Source organism: Canis lupus, chromosome 5 (assembly GCF_011100685.1).
Source record: "Canis lupus familiaris isolate Mischka breed German Shepherd chromosome 5, alternate assembly UU_Cfam_GSD_1.0, whole genome shotgun sequence".
In the NCBI taxonomy this organism is placed as follows: domain Eukaryota; kingdom Metazoa; phylum Chordata; class Mammalia; order Carnivora; family Canidae; genus Canis; species Canis lupus.
Genome location: NC_049226.1, coordinates 21,063,497 through 21,087,431, shown reverse-complemented (window position 1 = coordinate 21,087,431; position 23,935 = coordinate 21,063,497). Strand labels below are relative to the sequence as shown.

Genomic DNA, 23,935 nt, shown 5'->3' with positions numbered 1-23,935 from the left:
GGGGTGGGGGGTGTCCCTGGGTCTCCAGGGGGTGGGAAGCGTTTCTCCGGAGCACGACTTCCGGCCTGGAAGGGAAGCCCGCTCCCTTGTCTCCCAGACCGATTGCTCCCCCCCAGTCCCCGCCACGCGAGGCTGCGGCGCACGGTATGGGTGTGTTTGTGTGTGTTTGTACGGGGAGGGCGTTTGGAGGGAAGGTTACCCCGAGCTCCGTGGCCGCTGGGGGGCAGGGATCCCGGTGACAGAGACGGCGGCGTATTTTCTGCCTTCCACTTGGAAGCCTCCCCTCCCCTCCCCTCCCCTCCCGCCCCTCCCCCTCCCCTCCCCCCTCCGGGCGCTCCGGGTATTTGTTGGGGCCCAGGCGAGGGGTGTGCCCGTCCGGAGCGTCCCCAGCCCTTCGGGAGAGCGGCGCCCAGGCCCCGGGGCCGTCCCAGAGGAGCGCGAGCGGGGCATGCCGCGTCCCGCCGGCCGCCGGGTTCCGCGCCGGCGCAGCCTCCGGCCTCAGTCCGGAAAGAGCTCTTGCTGTCGCTGTGGGCTGGGGGAGAGGCAGCCGCGGCCTGGGCCACGGCGGAGGGCACAGTAACCGGTGGGAAGGCTGCGTTTTCACGAAGGACTCGGGTGAAGCTGCAGAGCTGCCTCTGAGCCCTGACTCCTTGGCTTCCTGGGTCGGAGGAGATCTTGTAATGGAGTGGTTCTTCGTCTCACACTAGCAAGATGCCTGATTTCCTCAGGACCGAGGGGTGAGTGAGCGGTGGGGTGGTTGCTCAAAACCGCTGGGAGATACACACTGAATATCCTTGTCATCTTTTTTTTTTTTTTTTTTTGGAGGCTTCTGTACAAAGTACAAAGTAAGATTCCTCTGAGTGGAGAAATGTAGGGCGTCTCTGCATCTGATGGCAAATGTTGACACTCGTGGTCCCTGACATCGTCAGATCTAAGTATATGCTTCATCACAAACTGATTTTGGGATTCGAAAGTTGATTTTCTCCTCTGGACTTTGTTTGCTTTAGGTTCTCTGGCTGAGGGGAATTTCATCTGCAAAACAGGAATGAAGATGCTTGCTTTATATAAAACATGGAGTTGTTTTGAGGATTAAATAAAATGGTGCTCTTGAAGGCACTTAATTCCGTGCCGTTTCAAAGGACTTGGATGTCCACTATCTCAAGGCACATTCATCTTCACATTAGTGTGGTCAGGCATTCCGCCCCCCCCCCCCCCCTTTTTAAAAAAATTTTCATTTATTTAAGTGCGGGGAGGAGCAGAGGCAGAAGGAGAAGCACATTCCCCACTGATCAGGGAGTGGGATGATGCTGGGTTCCATCCCAGCACCCTGGGATCATGACCTGAGCTGAAGGCAGACGCTTAACCCTCTCAGCCACCTAGGCATCCCCATTTTCCCCTTTGAATGGTGAAGGGAAAACTACCCCTGAGGACCTCTGACTTCTTGTTTAGTGATCTTTCCTTTATCTCATGCTTCTTTATAACATTGTAATAAAAGATAAGGTAATGAAGGAAATTATTGTTATTAAATGTTATCTACTGATTCGTTTCAGATTGAAGAATGTCCCGTGTTCCACTGGGGAAAGTCCTCCTGAGGAATGTCATCCGGCACACAGATGCTCACAATAAGGTGAGGCGTACAAACTAGCTATTCCCCAACATTTATTGGAGGCATACAGTGTGCCAAGCATGATTTTGGTACTTTGGAGATACAAAGATGAATAAAATAGATAATTACAATCAATTTGATACATACTGTAATGAAATCTGCCTTGGCGTATTAGGAGAGTCTTGGCAAGAATGCATGGTATTTGAACCGCTATATTTGAATTAGTTTCTTGATGAACAGGTTCAAATTTACCAGCTGTAAAATATCATTCCAGACAGAACCTCATGTACTCATAGGGCAACAGAAAAGAGCATGAAGCACTTTGGAGCATGGCAAGAAATTGTGTGCATCCAGAAAGTAAGGAATGTGGGGCAGAGTAGTGACAGAAGATAAGGTTCAAGCGGAGAATTAGAATTGGATTGTGATGCTTGGAGATTGGACTTTTCCTCTAAACAATAAAGAAGCTATCAAAAAAATTTTTTTTAAAGATTTTATTTATTTATTCATGAGAGCCACAGGCAGAGGGAGAAGCAGGCTCCATGCAGGGAGCCCAACATGGGACTTGATCCCTGGTCTCCAGGATCACACCCTGGGCTGCAGGCGGTGCTAAACCACTGCGCCACCGGGGCTGCCCTATCAAATGTTTTTAAGCAGGGTTTTGTATTTTAGAAAGATGGTTTATTAACTGGATTAGGGGATGGATTAGATGGAGTGAAACAATAGAGACACCAGTTAGGCAATTGCAGTGCTCCAGTTGAGAGATGAGGATGAGTTCATATGAAAACAATGACAGGGATGAAGATGAGGAATTAGGAGATAAATCCAAAGAACTTGGTGACTAAATTGAAACATAAAGGGTTATCATTTGATAATTGCAGCTTAATTACAAAATACAGTGATAAATGAGTCTATGCAGGGTTAAAAAGGTCTGTTGCTGTAGGATTCTACATATTTGAGATTCACGGGGTCAGATTATAATTATTATTATATTTTTTAAGATTTTATTTACTCATTCATGAGAGAGACACAGAGAGAGGCAGAGACATAGACAGTGGAAGAAGCGGGCTCCCTACAGGGAGCCCAATGTAGGACTCGATCACAGGACCCCAGGACCACACCCAGAGCCAGAGGCAGACGTTCAACCACTGAGCCACCCAGGTGTCCCTCTGGGTTGGATTATTTAGCCACTCTAGAGAATCCATAATTTGTTTCTCAGGTTCCTGCTTATAACCTACTCTGTAATGCAATAATTAGTACAGAGTATATTAGTCAGTTACTTTTCTGTGATGTAAAATGTTATTTTTAGTTTTTTTTTTTTTTTTTAATCTAGATTCAGGAGGAATCAGATATGTGGAAAATAAGAGAACTGGAGAAACAGATGGAAGATGCTTACCGGGGGACCAGGAGGAAAATGTTACCCAGTAGTTCAAGGTGAAGTTGCAGCTTTGAGAACCAGTATTAATTTAGATCTTGTTCAGAACCTTCAACTTTCATTTAAAAGCATTTTATTTAAAAAAATAATAATAATAATAAATAAATAAATAAAAGCATTTTAGTATGCTAAAGATAGAGGAGTTCAGTTCTGTGAATCTTTAAGCCTTCCTTCTTCATAAATCTAGACCCAAAAATAAAAAGTAATGGTTATGGTGCATGTGGCTTAACTCTTAGTATTTATTTGCAATGGATGATTAAAAAATTCTACCTTGAACAATCTTAAAAGTTAAGGATTCTGTGTATCCAGACCTTGTCTGGTGGCTTTTAAGATTTTCTGTTCCTGACTTAGGGTCACTTAGTTATTATTCATTCCTTTCCCCTATTAGTCTTTGATTCTCTCTCAGCCTTTTCTTTTTTTTTTTTAATTAAAAATTTTTTTAAAGATTTTATTTATTCATGAGACACACACACACACACACACACACACACACGGAGGCAGAGACACAGGCAGAGGGAGAAGCAGGCTCCATGCAGGGAGCCCGACGTGGGACTCGATCCAGGTCTCCAGGATCAAGCCCTGGGCCAAAGGCAGGCGCCAAACTGCTGAGCCACCCAGGGATCCCCTCTCTCAGCCTTTTCTTTACCCCATCTACTTGCTGTGTTGGGGCACTCAGCTTTTCACATTACCTTTTTAATAATTTCAATGTGAAATGCATAATTATCCAGTTGTCTGTGGAGGTATAGAAATCTCTGAATTATTGGAAATATCTCTTGGGCTTCATATGCCTGTTAGTGTAGAGCTGTATGTATGAAAAATGACTAGTAATAATGCTGATTTCTAAAGCCACTGAGGGAATAGTTAATAGATATTTAAAAAAAAGGGAGTGTGCCTGTGGCATACTCAGGATTTGGAGTGTGATTGGCTATATGTGAAGGGCTTTTTAAATTTTTTTTTATTTTTTAAAGAATTTATTTATTTATTCATGAGAGAGACACAGAGAGAGAGAGAGAGAGAGAGAGAGAGAGAGGCAGAGACACAGGCAGAGGGAGAAGCAGGCTCCATGCAGAGAGCCTGATGTGGGACTGGATCCTGGGTCTCCAGGATCAGGCTCTGGGCTGAAGGCAGCACTAAACCCCTGAGCCACTCAGGCTGCCCCTGTGAAGGGCTTTAGACAAGAAAATATTCAGGGTATCCACAGTAAAGAAGGCAGAGGCTCAGTATAAAAATAAATATCTTTGCAGTCTGTTTTCTTGCTGAAGATGGTCCTTTGAGAATTTAGAAATAAAGTTGGTGCAGATAATTTGTCTTCTGTTGGTGGTTCAATTCCAAGAGGCATTTCCAGGAACAAAATGTTGTTTTTAGAGTGAATTATCGATACCTGTCATAGTATAATAAATCTTTAAAACATAATCTCTTTGGAAGTGGGGATTCTGATTATCTCTTTCCCTGCAGCTAGAATAGTGCCTAGCATATAGGAGGCCCTTAAACATTTTTGGTAATTCATTAGCTTTCTTAGTGATTTGTTAGTGGATCTTATAAGCACAGGCTGTATCCCTTGGTTCTCAACTGTTTTTCTTCCCCAGCATACTCATGGGTTAGGCCTTGCTCCTACTGTTATTAAGCCCTCATGATAGCAAATTACTAGTTTTCTGGGAAGAGAGTATATTTCTAGGGTAGTTTGAAATGTCCCTAGCTGTGATTATGCTCTACTTTCCTCTTTGCATGCCCTTGTACTTGAGAATCAGTGAGCTATAGCATGCCACAGTTCATAAGTCATTTTGTCTTGTATTCTGCAATAGGTTGGGTAGTAATGGTCAGATTTTCACTGAACAACTGTTCAGACTTACAGAGAGGAAGAGATCACGTCTTTTTGCCTTTTTTTTTTTTTTTTTTTTAAAGATTTTATTCATGAGAGACATAGAGGCAGGGACACAGGCAGAGAGAGAAGCAGGTCCCATGCAAGGAGCCCGATGTGGGACTCGATTCCAGGACCCCAGGATCACACCCTGGGCCAAAGGCAGGTGCCAAACTGGTGAGCCACCCAGGGATCCCCTATTGTTGTTTTTTTTAAACACAATATCAAGTGGTTTTATTTTCCTTTTAGTTCAATAGTTTTTTTTTCAGTGTTTATTTATTTATTCATAAGAGACAGAGAGGCAGAGACATAGGCAGAGGGAGAAGCCGATTCCCCATGGTGAGCCTTATGCAGGACTTGATCCCAGGATCCCTGGATCCTGACCTAAACCGAAGGCAGACGGTCAACCACTGAGCTACCCAGGTGTCCCTGTTCAATGGGTTTTATGCATTGACATTCCATAAAGGAACCTCACTGATTGCTTTTCATTGTAAAAGTTCTGCTTTTCCTTATAGCCGGATGCGTAGTGATGGTTTTGATGAAGAAAGTCAAAGAGACTATTGGAGGCCAAAGAATGAAATTTCTGGGGCACTGGAAGATGATTTTCTTAAGGCTAAATCCTGGAACAAGAAGTTATATGATTATGAAGCTAATATGCCGGACAGGTTTGTAACTAAATTCTTGTGACCATTAATAATATTTGGCCTGAGAATGTGTACTTTTAAAAATTATTTTGACAAAAATTTCACACAAATGTTCATAGCATGATTATCATAATGGCCAAAAAGTGGAAACCCAAATGTCTATCAACTGCTGAATGGATAAACAAAATGTGGTACAGTAGTTCCCCCTTATCCATGGGGGCTATGTTCCAAGACTCCTGGTGGTTGCCTGAAACTGCCTAGTACTGAACCCTATATATACTCTGTTTTTTCCTATACGTACATACCTATGATAAAGTTTAAATTCTAAACTGGGGACAGTAAGAGATTAAATAAAAATAGAACATTTATAACAATTTACTATAATACAATTTATGTGAATGTCATCTATCAAAAATTGTACTGTACTCACCATTCTTCTTGTGATGATATGAGATGATAAAATGCCTATGTGGTGAGATGAAGTGAAGTGAATGATGCAGGCATTTTGAGTACCACTAGGCTACTCCTGACCTCTTGACAATATGACAGAAGGAGGGCAACTGCTTCTAGAAAGCGAAACTACAGATAAGGGGGGGCGGATGAATGGAATGTTACTTGATGGTGAAAGGAATAAAGTACTGATGAATGCTACAACAGGGGTGAGCCTTGAAAACAGGTGAAAAAAGCCAGACACAAAGAACCATTTATTATATGATTCTATCTATATGATCTGTCCAGAACAGACAAATCTGTAGACAGAAAGTAGACTCATGGTTGCAATGGGCTACAGGAGAGGGAGGAATGGAGAGTGACTGCTAAGGAATGGAGTTCCTTTTTGGGTGATGAAAATGTTCTGAAATTAGATAGTGGTTGATGGTTGCACAACTCTGAATATACTAAAAGCTACTGAATTGTACACTTTAAAAAAGGGTGAAAAAAAAATAAAAAAGGATGAATTTCCTGGCCTGGGAATTACATCTCAATAGGATTGCGAATTTCCTGGCCTGGGAATTACATCTCAATAGGATTGCTGTGTAAAAAAAAAAAAATTGTCCCATTGTAGACAGTATTGTTACAAGTTGTTTTTGGAGAAGCACTTTACAGCTAAAGAGCAGGATAGAAGAGTTCCTTAGTGTTTCCTGAGAATGGCAAGTTCTCTTACAAATGGACAAAAGAATCCTTTGTGTCTGAAATAATAACGCAGTACAAAAAATGTAGCCAACTAAGTTACTGAGCTTGAAGATGGGATTGGCTCTATCATTATCTCTATTTCCTTTGTTCTCTGTGCATGTCTGTGTCTGCATGTACTCCTGAGTCTCTTTTTTTTTAATTTTCAAAAATGTATGCATTGCTCTAATACATGTAATGAAATATGTCATCTTACAGATGGGGTCACAGTGGTTATAAAGAGTTATACCCTGAAGAATTTGAAACAGACAGGTAAGATAAATAGGCTTATTGAAAAAAAAAGCTAGAAGCTGTAAGATTAATACTAAGTCTGTACTGACGTATAGTATCGTAAAATTGGGTTCCTAATTTTACAAAGGAGATGACGTTTGCCATTAAAAATGTAACCCAGAAAAATAACAGGCAATTTTGTGGGGAGATAATTGGTATATTGCCTTCTCCTGATTGATGTTCTGCATATATATATATCATTTAGGTTTTTTTTTTTTTTTTTTAAGATTTTATTTATTTATGAGAGACACAGAGAGAGGCAGAGACACAGGGAGAGGGAGAAGCAGGCTCCTTGCAGGGAGCTCAACGTGGAACTCGATCCCGGGACTGCAGGATCACGTCCTGAGCCTGAAGGCAGACACCCAACCACTGAGCCACCCAGGCATCCCTGTTTTTTTTTTTGTTGTTTTTTTTTTTAATTCATGAGAGAGGCAGAGACAGAGGCAGAGGGAGAAGCAGGCTCCCTGCAGGGAGCCCGATGTGGGACTTGATTCCGTGACTCCGGGATCATGACCTGAGCCAAAGGCAGATGCTCAACCACTGAGCCACCCAGGTACCCCAGCATTTAGTTTTGTTTTTTTTTTTAATAAGATTTTATTTATTTATTCATAAGAGACACACAGAGAGAGATGCAGAGACACAGGCAGAGGGAGAAGCAGGCTCCATGCAGGGAGCATGATGTGGGACTCGATTCCGGGACTCCAGGAATATGCTCTAGGCCAAAGCCAGGTGCTAAACTGCTGAGCCACCCAGGGATTCCAATATTTAGGTTTTTTTTTTTTTTTTTAAGATTTTATTTATTTATTCATAGAGAGAGAGAGAGAGGAGAGAGAGAGAGTAGCAGAGACACACAGGCAGAGGGAGAAGCAGGCTCCATGAAGAGAGCCTGACGTGGGACTCAATCCAGGGTCTCCAGGATCACGCCCTGGGCTGCAGGCGGCGCTAAACCGCTGCGTCACCGGGGCTGCCCAACATTTAGGTTTTTATACATAGTATTCAATACAGTAACTCAGTTTGGCAGATTAGAATTTTTACCTTAATTTTAAGAAAACAAAATAAGGAAATAAAACTCAGAGTGATAAAGTCTCATAGTAATCCTTTGTTAAAGCTCTTAGTTAAAAATTCAGATGTTAACCCCTACTTACTTTTTTTTTTTTTTTTTTTTTTAAGATTTTATTAGAGAGAGAGCATGAGCAATGGGAGGGGCAGAGGGAGAAGCAGACTCTCCCCGCTAAGCGGGGAGCCTGATGTGGGTCTCAATCCCAGGACCTCTGAGATCATGACCTGAGCTGAAGTCAGACACTTAACTGATTGAGCCACTCAGGTGCCCCAGCCCCAACTTTCTATCCAGAATGCTCAATACTAAAATATAAATACGCTTTTTATTTTCTATAGTAAAGCAGTTTCTCTTTTTTGTTAGTAGTGATCAGCAAGATATTACCAATGGAAAAAAAACATCTCCTCAAGTAAAATCATCTACCCACGAGTCTCACAAACACAAGAAGTCCAAGAAATCCCACAAAAAAAAGCAGAAAAAAAAGTCACACAAAAAACAGAAGAAAAGCAAAAAAGAAGCCACAGATATAACAGCAGATTCCTCAAGTGAGTTCTCGGAAGAAACCGGGACTTCTAGTACCAGGAAAAGGAAACAACCACATAAGCGCAAGAAAAAATCCAGGAAAAAGTCTCTCAAAAAATCTGCTTTATTCTTGGATGCAGAAAGTGACACTTCCCAGTCGGATGATTCTGCATCCAGCAGTTCTGAGGAAGGTGAGGAAAGAGAGACTAAGAAAACCAAAAGGAAAAAGAGCGAGAAAAATGTTCACATCCCTCTAGTTAACAATGAAATACAAGAGAGGACAAATAAACGCACAAATTGGAAAGTGGCTACAGATGAAAGGTCTGCAGAGAGTTCAGAGGAGGATTAGATGAGGAGACATTCTCCATTTCCCATCTGACTGGTTACTTACAGCTCTTCCACCTTGGGGTTCTGCTAGTGACTATTCCCAGCACAGGGGCCCTGAGGTCAGAGCTGTCCTGTGCCATCTACATTCGTTCTGACAGACTTCTTGTCTTCTATTTTGGCCTGTTAAACTTGATCCTCTTACTGTTAATAGGGAATCTGGTATTTTGTTATGAAGTTTTCTCGAAGAGATTATTTTTTGCAATTAATCACATTTAGGGTAGAGTGCATATACAGCAAATTAAAGGACCCAGAAGGCTGAATCCAATAACAACCTGGGTACACTAATTGGGATGTTGAATCTGGGGAAAGCAAGGGCTGGGATCAAGAGGTGGATTGGAACTGGTGCTGTGTAGAATGTTGTAAGGGAACATCGTGTTGCTGTTTATATAGGTGCCACAACTTGACCTTTTTTGTCTTCAGCCTTGGTGCTTTGATCTTTCTGTATTTTGGCCTCATAGATGTGGTCCAGTTTATTTAATGAGAAGATGAGTATAAGAGCAAAACATTTTTCCTTCATGATAACATCCATAGACGGCTGTTAGGAGTCTAGGGTTTCTGTCAAGTTTCCCTGCTGGACAGGGTCCATAGCTACACTCACTATATCCCTAAACATAGTAATTGGTATAGTAAATGGTTTTCTACTTCCATTGCTGTATATCGCCTAAATGGACTTGTGTTCAAAATTATTTCTTTAGTTATCTTGGGGAAGTCCTCAACCAAATGGGATAAAATTAGGAATTAGTCATGCTCATGGTGCTCTGAACAGGATTCAGGGTAGCAATTGCCAATTTAAATATTTGTTCATTTCTAAATCTATTAATGACCTTGAGATTTTCCCTGAAACTAGGTCGAATCAGTTCCAAAATGAAACAGGCTTCTCAGGGACGCACCTACTTCTTCCCAGTCTGCCTTCTGATTAAAGCACCAAGCAGAGACCATAGTATTTCCCTTTGCTATATACTGTGATCCCTACTGTTAAATCCTAAGAAACCAAAATGTCACGGAGAAAAGGCTGGCAGAACACAAGTGAATTTGTTCGTTATGACAGGATATCAAGTGACCCACCATTGTTTTTCCTGGTTGTCACTTCATGGGCTGCGTAGAAAGCTTGAAAATGCAAGACCTTTAGTTTTGGTTCTACCACTAATTAGGTAGTTACAACATCTGGAACAGGTAAGTTAACCTCCCTGGCCTTACTTTCCCCATGTAGAATACAGAAATGCTTCATGGCAGCAGGACAGCGTAAGACACCAGCAATAGAATATAACAACATTCCATGAGGTGGTAATACTTTATAGTTCTAACTACTAAAGTTGTTCTCTTTACAGAACAGATGTCTAATAAAATGTTTAGTCATAAAATATGTGGCTGGCTAGAGGCTCCCTATCCCTTGATTATAAGCAGGTGCTACCTTTGGGGATATTTACTTGAAATATTAATACTTTGGTACTTAATTGTCAGTGTTCCATGGCGTATATTTTTACTTTTGGGATTGGTAGGGGCCCAAGGTGGGGGAAAAACAGTCTGTAACTACTACCTCTTAACCTAAAGACAAATTGTTATGTTCTTGGAGTAAGTGAAATCTGTTGGAAGGAGTTTTCAGCACGAATTTTTTTTAGTATTGTTTCTGTGCTTTAAAAGTACTGATTCTAGCACAGACTCAGGAAGATGGGCCAGTGGAACAAGGCGTCTCCAGGAAGTTGGTTCTACTCAGTCCTGACCTTCCCTTCCTCCCAGACTAGCAGGCCTATTTCTTTCCCAAGAATACACATCTTGCCTGTTTTGTTTTTTGCCATGTTTACTTTTTTTGGTCATGTATAAGCAATAAAGCTGTTTTTCTGTTCTTCACCTTTCTCAACCCCAATTTCTCTTCTATATTTGGCTTAGGATGGCCCTTCAAAACCTAAGATCTCTCATGTGCACTACTGGTCTTGGAACAAACTCCTAGTGTTCCTGCCAATCAGAGATCTCTATATTAAGTCCTAAAATGGGATTAAGAAAAAAAAAAGTTGGAGAAGTCACATTTATTGAATAAATTGTGATAAAACATGGAATTTCTGAATTCCAAATAAATAAATTTCACTTCTTGAACATTTGATCTGTTACTTTTTAGCACCAATAACAGCCTCAAGTTCACCTGATGACAGGCTGACGACCATCCCCCACTGGCCCTTTAATCTGCTTAACAAGTCCTTTGCCTCTGTCATCCTCCCAGGGGATGGCCTACTGCCCTCCTTTCTGGACAATCTGGGCAAACCGGCTGGTGATGGCAAGAGTAGTGTCAATGAAGCGGTCCACACAGCTCGAGAGACAATTCTCCGTGCGAGAGTCTAGGCGATTCCCTGGCTTCTCCACACATTTATCCCAGCACAGCTCCATGAAGTGATGCACCTTAAGAGGAAAGAAAATTAGTAACCACTGCTGTCTGCATTTACTTCCTTGAAGGCCACTACCTATTTTTCCCCAATTGTGTTAAGTTCGTAATCAGACTAAATTTTCAGGCCGGGTTATGTTTTCTATTTCCAAGTGGCACCAGTGTAAGCTGGCAAGGTATGGTACCAATTAATTTCCTCCAAACCACTGCTCTCTTGTCATTCCAAACCTATCCCTTAGGCTAGCTCTTAAGTTCCAAACCTTTTGGGGGTCATGGACATCTTTGTGAATCCAGGGAAGGTTAATGGATCCACTCTCCATTAGAAAAATGCACATACGGGCACAGAAAATGTGTTCTTGCTGTTTAATTCTCCGAGAACCAACCCCCAGCCCCCAAAGGCGGGGGGAAAACCATTTACTGACGGCTTTGTCTCGGGAGACTGGGTACTAGGCTGCCAGTCCCTACTTTCTGCGGTCCTAAAATGGGGCTGTCATCTCGGTTCGAGGCGTGGTCAACCCGCCAGCCACGCTGCTAGTAAGGGGCCACGCCGGGTTCGAACCCCGCCGCCGGGGCTCCACAACGCCTGTCCTAAACCACAGTCCAGACTACTTCGGAGCCCGCCTTTCTCAACGGACGTTTCGGGGCTTTGTCGTTCTCAAACTCCTCACCGCATAGGACCTGTGGTGAGGCAGCAGGCGACTGCAGACGCAAGGCCGGCAGCGGATGGGTGCCTCGTCCAGGGCCGCGCGCCCGTAGGGGGCAAAGGCAGGACCAGAGCCAGAGCTTCCGAACGCCCAGCCCAGCGACAGCGAGCTCGCCGCCGAACCAGGTGCCCTGTGCCCTGGCGCCGCCCGAACCTTCCTCTCGGCTTTACCCGTTCTCCCTAGCGGGCCCCGAGCACGGCGGCTCACCGGCGGCTGGGGCGCCACGCCTCGTTTCTCTCCGGGAGGAAGCGGGCGCAGCAGGAGCGAGCCCCAGGCCGCCCCCGGGGTGAGGTCGCGGGCTCCGCTCGTTTTCCCTGGCGGCTGTCACTTCACGGACTGGGAAGAGTCTGAAAATTCAACTTGTGCCTCACCCTCCGGTCTCTCCCCCCCGGACCCTGTCCCCGCACCTGTGCAGTGAACTGCGCCTTCTGCTGTTCGGCCGCCACCAGGCGCTGCAACTCCGCCTCGTCCTCCTCACCCAGCTCCGCCATCGTCCGCCTGCAGCGCGGGGCCTCCCGCCGAGCGTGTGCGCGCATGTGCGGCGGGCGCGCGCCAGCTCGCGACTTCCGGTTCACGCGGCGTTTCCCTTCGCGGTCGGTGGGTGGGAGTTTGCGAGCGACTGCTTCCGGGTTGCTGGGTGACCTTGAGCCTTCAGGAGGGAGATGGCGAGTCTCTGGAGGCTGAGCGTCCTGTGCGGAGCTCAAGGAGGCCGAGGTGAGGGGTGCTAGCAGCGGGAGGGTCTTCGCGCCGCCTCCAGCCGGGGGAGGGAGGCTTCTGAAGCAGGGAATCCGTCCGCCGTCCCGTTGGCCGATCTGGCGCCTGTCTACACCACAGCAATAACCACCGTTGTCTACGCGCCCAGATGTTTTCCGGAGCTCGCATCTGCCCCGCTCCGGGCAGACACGGCGGTAGGGGAATCTGAAAGAGCCCCTGGGAGTTACAGTCCTCCTGAGGCTGTTCCTAAGAGTTGTCTTTTTTCTCCCCATTCACTGTCCTTATAACGCGCATCAGAAAAAGGTGGGCTTAGGCTCTAAGCCCCTGGCCTTGCCCATTGACCCCGGATTGGCGGAGAGCGGGTTCCGGAAATCAGTTCGATAATCATTGAACTGGGCATTTTTCTTATACCAGGCACCGTGGTAGGGATGGGATACACATGTGTATGGAACATAGGCCCTGCCCACGAAGAGTTTTCATTTTTATAGGGAAAACACATACAAATGTGATTTAACAAAGCCAAAAACCGTTGTGTTGCACATAAATTGTTATGCCAGTCCAGAGGAAGAAAATACTTGGCTTTCTTGTTTTGGGAGAATTACCCTGTCTTGGTTCCTGAAGGAGCTGTGTGTGTCTTGAGGATAAGGAAGGTCACAGAAGGAAGGGCATGACAGTTGGAACTACTGGGGTCAGTAAAAGTGATGATGAAGGATGTAGAAACTGCGAGGCAGGAGAGAAAACAGACTGGGTGTTACTAGAGCACGAAGCTCAAGGTGAGGAATGAGAGATGAATCTGGAAAAGTGAACTGGAATCAAATCATGGAAGAACTTGCCTCGATAAGGAATATGCGTTTACCCGATGTGAACGGGACCATTGAAAGATTTGACATAGAGTTGCAGTTTATTTATTTATTTATTTATTTATTTATTTATTTATTTTTTTAATTTTTATTTATTTATGATAGTCACAGAGAGAGAGAGAGGCAGAGACACAGGCAGAGGGAGAAGCAGGCTCCATGCACCGGGAGCCTGACGTGGGATTCGATCCGGGGTCTCCAGGATCGCGCCCTGGGCCAAAGGCAGGCGCCAAACCGCTGCGCAACCCAGGGATCCTATTTATTTATTTTTAAGATTTTATTAATTTATTCGTGAAAGATAGAGAGGGAGGCAGAGACACAGGCAGAGGGAGAAGCAGACTCCCTGTGGGGAGCCGGATGCGGAACTGGATCCCAGGACCCCCAGGATCATGACTGGAGCCAGAGGCAGATGCTCAACCGGGGAGCCACCCAGGCATCCCAGAGTTGCAGTTTAGATTGGCCATTTGGGTAACACTGTGGTAGATGGACATCATAGGAGATGGGATGGGCTAAGACACAAGTCCAGGAGATGACATAGGACACTTATAGTAGGGCAGGTAAGGATTGTGAGGTTCTAAACATGGAAAGTAGTACAAAAAAGAGCAGGTTGTCCCAAGAAATGTTAAGGAGATATGTTGATATGATTTGGTGATTGAGAGTTGAAGGGAGAGGGGCGTTTTATGTGACTTCCAGATTTGGGGGTTAGGTCAAGAATGGCTGGGATGTCACTAGATAATGTGGGGGAGCGTGCAAATGGAAGACAAGTTGGGTTGAGAAAGAAAGTTGAAGAATGATTTTCATTTTTGGTGTGGCGAGTTTGAGAATCTTGTAGGATATCTCAGAGGAGAGGCCCAGCAGGCACGTCAACTTCTGAAACACTGGAGAAATAGCAGGGCTGCTGATATAGAACTGGGTGTCATCAGCTTATAGGCAGCATAAACTGAGTGACAAAATGGCCAAGGGTGGGCTTAGGATGTGAGGAGAGCAATGGGATGCTGGGAAAACATTTAAGAGTGAATGCAAGAGGAGACTGATTTTCAACAGAGTATTAATAAGTAAGTGCTACTATTTTCATTTTACAGATAAGGACATTGAGGCTTAGAAAGACTGTTTAACTTAATTGCTCATCACCTCCCACCTAGTAAGTGGTGATTTGTGTGAACTTGGGTCTGCCTATTTTTTAACCAAGAGACAGGATCCAAAGGGGGACAGAAAAGGATGGGTTCAAGAGTACAAGTGGAGGGGCGCCCCGGTGGCTCAGTCAGCTAAGTGTCCGACTCTTGATTTCAGCTTGAGACATGATCTCAGGGTTGTGAGATTGAGCCCCACGTCTGGCGTATGCAGGGCTTAGAGCCTGCTAAAGATTGTCTCCCTCTCTCTCCCTCTGCCTTCTCCCCACTCCCAAAAAGAGTACCAGTAGAGAGGAGCACCTGGATGGCTCAGTCAGTAGAGCATGCAACTCTCCATTTGGGGTTGTGAGTTGAAGCCCCACATTTAGTGTAGAGATTACTTAAAAACAAAATTTAAAAAAAAAAAAAAAAAAAGGACATGGAGAAACTGATCTTGAAAAGGAAGATAGCAATAGATGTTTTTCCCAAACTAGACTGAATTCCTTGAGGACAAAGGCTGTCTTTGTCTCTTGCTCTTATATGTCGTAAATGTTTGTTGGGTGAATGCATGGAAAGAGAAAGGAGCTGTAATTTACTTGTTAAAATTAGTAAGAGTGCAGCCGTTTTACATAAATGGTTCATTGATTTTTTTTAATCTTTTTTTAATCTTCATTGATTTTTTAAAATCTTTCAAGGGCTACTTAGTGTGACCTCTTAGCAGCCCAGGGAAATAGATACTGTTCTCATTTGCAGAGGAGATGTTATGCCCCCTTTGGGATTAAGTAGCTTGCCTGTGGTTATTTAGAAAGTCTGTCAGGCCTGTTAAAAGAGAAGTGTTTATGACCTCCCTAATGTCTCTTTCCTCAGCTCTGTTTCTCCGAATCCCAGTGGTCAGACCTGCTCATGTTTCAGCATTTCTCCAGGACCAGCCTGCCCCAGGATGGTGTAGAACCCAGCACATTCACCTGTCACCCAACCACTACTGTATGTTTTTTTTTTTTCATTGCTGCTGCTTCTTGGGCTCTGGCCCTCTACATCTGGCCAAATTTTCATGCCTTTGGCAGGACTGTGGAGCAGAACTCTTATGTCCACCTCTGTCAAATGAAGACCTACCTAGCCAGTCCTTTTGGGCAGACAATGCCAGCATGGTTGAGTGATGCCATTTAGAGTCATAGAGACCCTTCTGATCTAAGTCCTACATTTTCAGTTTTTTTAAAAAGAAAATCACTCTGTAGGAAGAGTCTGTACAATGTAGTCGATCTTATTTATTTAGCTGATAGGAGCCAGATATAAATAATTTTAGAATAGTAGAAAATTTAAAAAGACAAATATTTATAGCTAAAATTGACTTGCCTATTTTTATTTAGGTCCATATTAAAATCACATGGCTTTTTTATGACTATTATAGAAAATTTGTAGATGAATAATGAGTTAACTGTTATTTTCAGTTTTAAAGTCTGGAAAGATCTGTGTTTTGCAGAGATAAGACTTCTCTTGATTCTTAAGTCAACAGCTTACATATAGTTGTATCTGAGTTATGAGAAGTTAGGCAAGTACACTTTTTCTGCTCTTTAGAATTATTTTATTATCTTTGAAAAAGTTTTGTTTCTCTAGTCCTTTGCTAAGTTCAGTTAAATTTAGGAGAGTGGTTTTAATTTGGGGTGTGTGGACTGAAGGAAAGCACTTGATATTATAAATATAGTTTCTATCTCTGTATCCATGTGCATTTTTCTAGGGAGCAGCTCCATCCTTCCATTAGATTCTGTAACCAAAATAAGATAGAGGCTCTCAAAGAAATGTTTAAAGCCCATTTTTTTTTCTCACTTATTTAAAAGAAGTTCTCCTGTTCCATATTTGTTTTGGGCTATTTATAAGTAATGGGACAGAAGGACCGTAATCCTAAAAGTTCATAACAGAACTTTTTGAATTGGCTGGTTTAATTTTGTTTGGAAGGATTTTTATTATTACCTTACTTCTAATTCTAAAGATTAGAAAGTGCAAATAAAAGAGTAATGTTTTAAAGGAATTCTTCAGGTGGTACTAACTTATATTATTCATAAGTTATCTGTCTAATACACTAAAATTTGAGATTGGTAATTCCACAAAGATATTTTGTTCATCTTCTTGCCTGTCAACAAAGTGGGTCAGTCTTATAATCAGTCTCTGTTGGCACCAAGACACCTTGTGCTAAAGAACTTCAAAGAAGGGAAGTAGCATCTTTCTCAAGCACTTTCTTTATCCTACTCTCTTTATGCTCAGAACAAAGTCTTATATGCATGCTGTTTACCATTCTGTCAGCTGGGTTATTTTGTGGCAGACATTGAATCTGAGAGATGTGTGTTTCCCCCTTTCAACTCTTATGAATCTGGTTCCTCGTTTCTGTAGCTGGTTCCAAGGCTGCATCTCTCCACTGGACTGGTGAGAGGGTTGTCAGTGTTTTGCTCCTGGGCCTAATTCCAGCTGCTTATTTGAATCCTGGCTCTGCGATGGACTACTCCCTGGCTGCGGCCCTCACTCTCCACAGTCACTGGCAAGTACAGCAGGCCCTTCATTGTTATGTTGTCTGCTCAGTTTATTTGCTGTGAGCCTGTCTCATTACTGCATATGAGGGAGAAGTTGATTGAGATACTCAGACCTGGAGACAACTTTAAAACATATAGAGAATATTTATATGCTCTGATTTATATGTCCACTTGCCTATTCAATGTCTTCACTTCCATATCTAATAGACATTTTGAATATAGCATGTTATAATACTCAGTCCCCGATCTCCCCCAGATCTCCTCCAGATCTCCTCCTCTGGCACTCTCGCTCATCTGAATTAAAGGTTTTTCCATTCTTCCAATTGTTCATGCCCCAAACCTGGTCATCATCTTTGAATTCAGTAGTAGTCTCCTAACTGGTCCTCCTTCTGTCTGTTCCAACACAGCAGCCCCCATGATCCTGTTAAAATATTAAGTCAAATCAAGACATTTTCCTTCTCAAAACACTTTCCCGTCTTTTAACCTTCCCCAGACTGAAAGTCAGAATTCTTATGGTGGTCTACAGACCCAATGTAGTCTGGCTCTGTTCCCACATCTTCAACTACTTTCTTCTTCATTCACACTGGCTTTGATCATTCTTAGACATGCCAGGGACACTCCAGACCTCAGGGCTTTACATTTACTCTTGCTTCTGCTCAACATACTCTTTTTCTAGTTACATACTTGGCTTATTCCTCATTTCCTTCATATTTGAAGTGTCACCTTCTCAATGAAGCCTTCTGTAACCACTTGTTCACAATTGCAGTGTCCTTCCCAGCATTCCTTATCCCTCTCCCCTATTTTATTTTTCTCAGTAGTGCTAATTACCTTCTTATGTTGTCTCCCCTCATTAGAATGAAAGCACAGATACAGAAAATAATGAGAATCAAATTCATGGCTTAATGAATTATCACAAGGGTAATTCTGCCCAGGTCAAGAAATAGAGGGATGCCTAAGTGGCTCAGTTGTTAAGTGCTTGCCTTCAGCTCAGGGCGTGGGTTAGGGGTTGGGTCCCTGCATGGAGCCTGCTTCTCCCTTTGCCTGTGTCTCTGCCTGTCTTTTTGTGTCTCTCATGAGTAAATAAATAAAATCTTAAAAAAGAAATAGAACTGTAGGAGCTGCTTCCGTGTGTTCTACCTCAGTCATAACTGTTCAGCATGCACCCACCAAGGACCATTATCCTGATTTTTATAGTAATCCCTTCCTTATATTTCATCATAGTTTTATCATCTAGTTGTCCTTAGACACTATAGTTCAGTTTTGCCCTTTTTAAAAAAATAAATGGAGATTTTTTTACTTTTTGTTTACTCTTAATATCTTTAGTGCCTAGAGCAGTACCTGACACATAGCACTAGGTAAATAGTTGAATGACTGAATTTCCAGTTTCTATTTATTTTATCCAGTGTATGTAGTTTGTTAGATTTTTTTTTTAACCTTTTTTTTTTTAAATTTATTCAGAGAGGGGGGGTGCAGAGACACAGGCAGAGGGAAAAGCAGGCTCCATTCAGGGAGCCCGACGTGGGACTCCATCTAGGGTCTCCAGGATCACACCCTGGGCTGCAGGCAGCACTAAACCGCGGCGCCACCAGGGCTGCCCTAGATTTTCTAAGTTAATGAACCTTCTGAAAAGTTTGTAAGTAACACTTGGGTTCTTTGAATTGTTCATTTTATATTATTTTACAAGGACAGTATGATATTGTGGGAGAGGGAAGCATTTTTGTATTGCTAGAACTGAAAGGACTTGGGAATATCTTAACCAACTCTGTTACTTTGCAGATGTAGAAACTAAACCCCAGGGAGGTTAAGTGACTTGTCAGAATGATTTTGTAGTATTAAAGGGAGATTTTTACTTACCTAGTTTTCTGGGGTTGGTTGGGGAATTACCTTTAACCAGATAGACGTTTCAAAGTAAAGGATTCCAGTTGTATATTAAATATTAGATCATAAGTACAGTAAGATTTCTCTAATATGTGGCTTTTTGGCAGGAGATCCATCTAAATCCATGAAAAGTCAGAATAAGAGATAATTCTAAAGTAATATATTTTCTATTATTTTCATTTATTTTATACTCCTCTAGTTTCCTTACTAATTCTTCCTTCCTTTTCTCTGTATCTCTGTCTCTGTCTCTCTCTCTCTGTCACACACACACATACACACACGACTTCAAAGAGTTGTTTATAATCGTGCACTACTTCCCCAGCATTCAATCTCTTTTAGCCTGTACTAATTGGTCTTTTATCACAACTACAAAGCTTAAGTCATTCTTACCAAAATCTCCCTAAAACCTTCATTTTTCCAAACCCAGCTGTCTGTTTTTGGTCCTACTGTTACTTGAACTCTCAGCAGAATTCAACCTAATTGACCATTCCCTCCTTAAATGATTTCCCTTTGGCTTCCTAGATGCTGTACCCAGCATTCTTTCCTCTGTCTCACCAGCTGTGCCTTCAGTCTCTGATGCCTACTTCTCCCTTTGTCTGACCTCTGAATAATAAAGCTCTGAATCCTGGGCTCAATCTTGCTTTCCTAATTTCTCTTAATTTCCTGAGGTGAACTCAGATCTAAACTTTTTCCTGATCTGCAGACCTGTATTTTCCAGTTGTCTAACCAGCATAATCCACTTGAATGTCTAATGGTTGTCTCAAATTTAACATTGCCCAGAATCACTCTTCCCCCACTCAGCTCTCTCTTTTGATTTTTCCTCAAAGCCACCTCCTTTCCTGTTCTTCCCTAATTCAATTAAATCTAGTTGCTCAAGCCAAAAATCCCAGGAATTATTTTAGGTATTTCTTTTTGTCTTATCCTACATCTAGTCCATCAGCTCTTTCTGTTAGTTGTCTCCTCAAAACACAGCTTACCTCAATTGTCCCTTCACACCGTCTTCCCTGTCACCAGCCTAGGTTAAGCAAATAGTCTTACCAAGGCGCTTGGCCTCCTAAGTGGTTTTCTGTTTCTGTTTTTGCTCCCCACCCCTTCTGCCTGCACTGTTCATTTGCCATATTATGGCCAGAGTGACCTTTTTTAAAAGTAAAATTATAGGGCAGCCCCAGTGGCACAGCAGTTTAGCGCCGCCTGCAGCCCAGGGCATGATCCTGGAGACCTGGGATCGAGTCCCACGTCAGGCTCCCTGCATGGAACCTGCTTCTCCCTCTGCCTCTCTCTCTCTCTCTCTCTCTCTCTCTCTCTCTCTCTGTTTCTCGTGAATAAATAAATAAAATATATTTTTTTAAAAGTAAAATTATATTTATCTAAAGAAGATCTACAAATGTCTCATAAGCATGTGAAAAAATGCTCAACATCATTTGTTATTATAGAAATGCAAATTAACGGGTGTCTGGGTGGCTTAGTTAAGTGTCTGACGCTGGATTTCGGCTCAGATCATGATCTTGGGGTTGTGGGATCTAGTCCTGAGTCAGGCTTCCTGCTGGGCTTGGAGCCTGCATAAGAGTCTCTGTCTCTCTCTCTCCAAGGTGGGGGGAAATGGCAAATCAAAACCATAATGAGATACTACTTCAAACTCACTAGGATGGCTGTCATCCACAAGATGGACAGTAACATGTGTTTCAAGGATGTCGGGGGGTGGGAGGTGGGGAAGGATGTCTGGAAGTTGCCTTGTAGTTCTCTGCTGGGAATGTAAGAAGTTACAGCCACTTTGGAAAATGGTTTGGAAGTCCTAACAAAAAACGTTACCATATGACTCAATGATTCCTCTTTTAGGTGTTATACCCCTCAAACTTGAACACATATGTTCTCACACAAAAGCTTGTGTAGTAATATTCATAATGTTATTTATAATAGCCAAAAAGTAGAAACAGTCCAAATGTCTATCAGCTGATGAATAGCTAAAGAAAATACAATATATTCCTACAAAGGAATATTATTTGGCCACACAAAAGGTTGAAGTACTAATACAGCATGGGTGATCCTTGCAAATGTGAAATGAAAGAAACTTGACACAGAAGGCCACCTGTTATGATTTCGCTTATATAAAATGTACAGAGTAGGCAAGTCCATAGAGACAGGAAACTAGTTGTTGAGTTAATGAGCTAATGGATATGGGGTTTCTTTTTGGAGTGATGAAAACGTTCTGACATTAAATAGTGATGATGTTGCACAACTTCATGAATATACTAAAAGCCGTGTTAGTGTATATTTTGAAAGGGTTAGTTTTAGGGCGACTGGCTGGCTCAGTTGGAGGAGCATATGACTCTTGATCTCAGGGTTGTGAGTTTGAGCTCCACATTGGGTGTAAAGATAACTTAAAAAAAAGGATCGATTCTATGGCGTGTGAATTACATCTCAATAAAGCTATTATTAAAAAAACAAAATTATGTCACTACTGACTTAGGTTACTCCCAACTTAAAACATATCTGTCGTTTCTCATTACATTTCAAATGAAATTTTAAAAATCTTTTTTTTCTCGAGATTTTTATTTTTAAGGTAACCTCTACATCCATTGTGGGGTTCGAACTCAAAATCCTGAGATCAGGAGTCCTGCAGTTTACTGACTGAGCCAACCAGTGCGTCTGAACTCAGACTTGTGACCTTCGGGGCCCTGTGTGATCTACCCTTGCCTTCTGATCCCCGTGTTCTCCAGCCACATTGATCTTTTTACTATTTCAAAGATGCCACAGTCAATGTCCCTTTTGTTTAGAATGTTCTTCTCATTTAGTCCATCCTTTCTAAAATATTTCCTCATTGCACATACGTACTTTTTTTTTTCTGCTTCACCAGAATCCGTTCCATAAGGGCAGGGGTGCTGTCTTATTTGCTCTTCTTTCAACATATATAACAGGTCCTGGCACATAGCGTCTGCTTCATAAAATTTTTTTTTTTGAATTAATGAAAAACTTAGTAGAGCATTTGCTTTAAAGTTTATTTTATTTTATTTTATTTTTAAAGTTTATTTTTTATAGTAATCTCTACACCCAATGTGGGTCTCAAACTCATGACCCTGAGCTCAAGAGTCATGTGCTCCACCGACTAAGCTAGCTAGGCACCTCTCGAGCATTGGTTTTAGTTAAAAAACAAAACAAAACAAAACCCCCAAGATTTTGTAAATAGAACGGTAATTACTTTCTTTGAGGGAGGCGGGCAGGGGGATAGGGCGACTGGATGATGGGCACTGAGGAGGACACTTGATGGGATGAGCACTGAGTTTTATATGTTGGCAAATTGAACTTCAATAAAAAGAGTATATAATAAAATAAAAATAATAAAACAAAAAACCTACCCTCTTTGATATTAATAATGAGAAAAATTGAATCTAAAGAAAAGCAATGTCTTTATTATATTACTAGGAAACTCATAGCCCCTTCATTTTGGTTTATGATTCCTGTTACAATGAGTTGTATTTTGAACCTGATAATTATTTTTTGCAGTCAAGTTAGCCTTTTGACTTGTGATTTTTCTTTTGTACTGTATTTTTTTTCTTTAGGGGCCTTGGACAAGTGGTTACTGACTATGTTCGAGGGGATGGTTTGCAGAGAGCTGTCAAGGCAGGCGTTTTGGCACTCTCAGCTTTAACCTTTGCTGGGCTTTGTTATTTCAACTACCATGATGTGGGCATCTGCAAAGCTGTTGCCATGCTGTGGAAGCTCTGACCTTTTTGACTTAATACCTTCAGAATTGATTGTACACCTCTTTGCCTCTGCTCTATCATGCCCTTCAGCTCACAGTAAGGAGGAAATAACAGATAAGTCTAATGGTGAGACAAACCTCTTCTAATCACCTGGTCATTTCTTAGAATTTAGTCTTTGAGGAAAAGGTTTGAGGCGAATTGTATCCAAGAAATTTGGAGACTGGGTTCCTTGTTCTGGTGAGTTATGGGGTTGTCTCCTAGCTTCTCATAAGACTCATAGCATAATTAACCATTATGTATGAGCTTTTGCCTGTTAGCATATCAAATTCTTAAAGGGAATTCAGCTTTATTACTATCAGTACATGATCAAACTTCTGTATTTGTCCTGGGAATGACGGAGAAAGGGAAAACCTGTTAATTCATAAGTAAAGACTTAAAATTAGTGTTTAATTTTTGAAAATTGCCCTCTCTGTTCAGTTGATACCGGTTACTGATGGTTACATGTCCTAGGGAAAGTTTCAAATTAGGAAATACTGCTCTCTGACATTATTCATTTCTAAGTCCTGGGAAGAAGAGCTTGGAAAGCTTCTGAGTATGGAGAAGTTCCATATCGGGAAGAGGTCCCCTCATAGAAGTATGAAAGTATTATAGATTCTAAACTGAGACTTAATCCTCAAATGTGTTTATTTTACTTGTCCTAAAATAATCTGTCTACGAATATAAAAAACTGTAAGTAATTGTTATTTTCCCACTGTAGGAATCTTTAATGTGAAAATGTATTCTATGAAAATAAAGTTTTTTAAAAAATAAAATGCTGTATAATAAATTGTATTCTACTCTTTTATGTACTAACTGTCTCTAGTTTTATTCAATAGAACTTGGTGTCTGTTGCATATACACCAGTAAAACAGGACTGTTTAAATTTCCTTCTAGGGCTCAGCAGTTAGGTAAATTACAAAGTACCGTAATACAAAAAAGTCTTATATGTAATAGGCAGAAATATATGGAGTATGAGTAGTTTGGGATGAGAAGAGTATTAAGATTAAATACATTTGACCCTTGAACAATACAGTTGGCGCAGTCAACTTACATGTGGATTTTTTTTTTTTTTT

The 23,935-nt window shown here is 42.1% G+C and overlaps 3 protein-coding genes across 11 annotated transcripts; 2 read left to right on the top strand and 1 right to left on the bottom strand.

The window, feature by feature from the left end:
* Positions 1 to 14: 14 nt before the first annotated feature.
* On the top strand, positions 15 to 10,812 carry NKAPD1 (NKAP domain containing 1). 8 transcript variants are annotated; one of them, XM_038536163.1, is made up of 8 exons: positions 15 to 144; positions 609 to 737; positions 826 to 935; positions 1,551 to 1,627; positions 2,937 to 3,037; positions 5,412 to 5,561; positions 6,927 to 6,980; positions 8,419 to 10,812. In XM_038536163.1, exons 4-8 carry the CDS (start codon positions 1,559 to 1,561, stop codon positions 8,924 to 8,926), a joined length of 882 nt encoding a protein of 293 aa, XP_038392091.1. In that variant the 5' UTR covers positions 15 to 144; positions 609 to 737; positions 826 to 935; positions 1,551 to 1,558; the 3' UTR covers positions 8,927 to 10,812. The 8 variants fall into 8 exon arrangements, with proteins under 8 accessions (XP_038392091.1, XP_038392088.1, XP_038392092.1 ...); XM_038536160.1 differs by lacking the exon at positions 826 to 935; XM_038536162.1 differs by lacking the exon at positions 826 to 935 and having other exon boundaries at positions 36 to 144; positions 708 to 737.
* Positions 10,813 to 10,973: 161 nt separating this feature from the next.
* On the bottom strand, positions 10,974 to 12,604 carry TIMM8B (translocase of inner mitochondrial membrane 8 homolog B). Its single transcript, XM_038536167.1, has 2 exons — positions 12,450 to 12,604; positions 10,974 to 11,355 (listed from the first exon to the last, which is right to left on the bottom strand). Exons 1-2 carry the CDS (start codon positions 12,576 to 12,578, stop codon positions 11,188 to 11,190), a joined length of 297 nt encoding a protein of 98 aa, XP_038392095.1. The 5' UTR covers positions 12,579 to 12,604; the 3' UTR covers positions 10,974 to 11,187.
* Positions 12,598 to 23,671, top strand: SDHD (succinate dehydrogenase complex subunit D). 2 transcript variants are annotated; one of them, XM_038536168.1, is made up of 4 exons: positions 12,598 to 12,756; positions 15,590 to 15,706; positions 17,108 to 17,252; positions 22,680 to 23,659. In XM_038536168.1, exons 1-4 carry the CDS (start codon positions 12,705 to 12,707, stop codon positions 22,843 to 22,845), a joined length of 480 nt encoding a protein of 159 aa, XP_038392096.1. In that variant the 5' UTR covers positions 12,598 to 12,704; the 3' UTR covers positions 22,846 to 23,659. The 2 variants fall into 2 exon arrangements, with proteins under 2 accessions (XP_038392096.1, XP_038392097.1); XM_038536169.1 differs by lacking the exon at positions 17,108 to 17,252 and having other exon boundaries at positions 22,680 to 23,671.
* Positions 23,672 to 23,935: the final 264 nt, after the last annotated feature.

Bases quoted from the DNA above. Each gene is read 5' to 3' on its own strand.
- SDHD (XM_038536168.1), top strand. From the start codon at position 12,705: ATGGCGAGTCTCTGGAGGCTGAGCGTCCTGTGCGGAGCTCAAGGAGGC. The intron at 12,757-15,589 runs GTGAGGGGTGCT...CTCTTTCCTCAG, and splicing joins CGGAGCTCAAGGAGGCCGAG to CTCTGTTTCTCCGAATCCCA. The intron at 15,707-17,107 runs GTATGTTTTTTT...TCGTTTCTGTAG, and splicing joins CCTGTCACCCAACCACTACT to CTGGTTCCAAGGCTGCATCT.
- TIMM8B (XM_038536167.1), bottom strand. From the start codon at position 12,578: ATGCGCGCACACGCTCGGCGGGAGGCCCCGCGCTGCAGGCGGACGATG. The intron at 11,356-12,449 runs GTGCGGGGACAG...TTTCCTCTTAAG, and splicing joins AGGCGCAGTTCACTGCACAG to GTGCATCACTTCATGGAGCT.
- NKAPD1 (XM_038536160.1), top strand. From the start codon at position 1,559: ATGTCCCGTGTTCCACTGGGGAAAGTCCTCCTGAGGAATGTCATCCGG. The intron at 1,628-2,936 runs GTGAGGCGTACA...TTTTTAATCTAG, and splicing joins ACACAGATGCTCACAATAAG to ATTCAGGAGGAATCAGATAT. The intron at 5,562-6,926 runs GTTTGTAACTAA...GTCATCTTACAG, and splicing joins GAAGCTAATATGCCGGACAG to ATGGGGTCACAGTGGTTATA.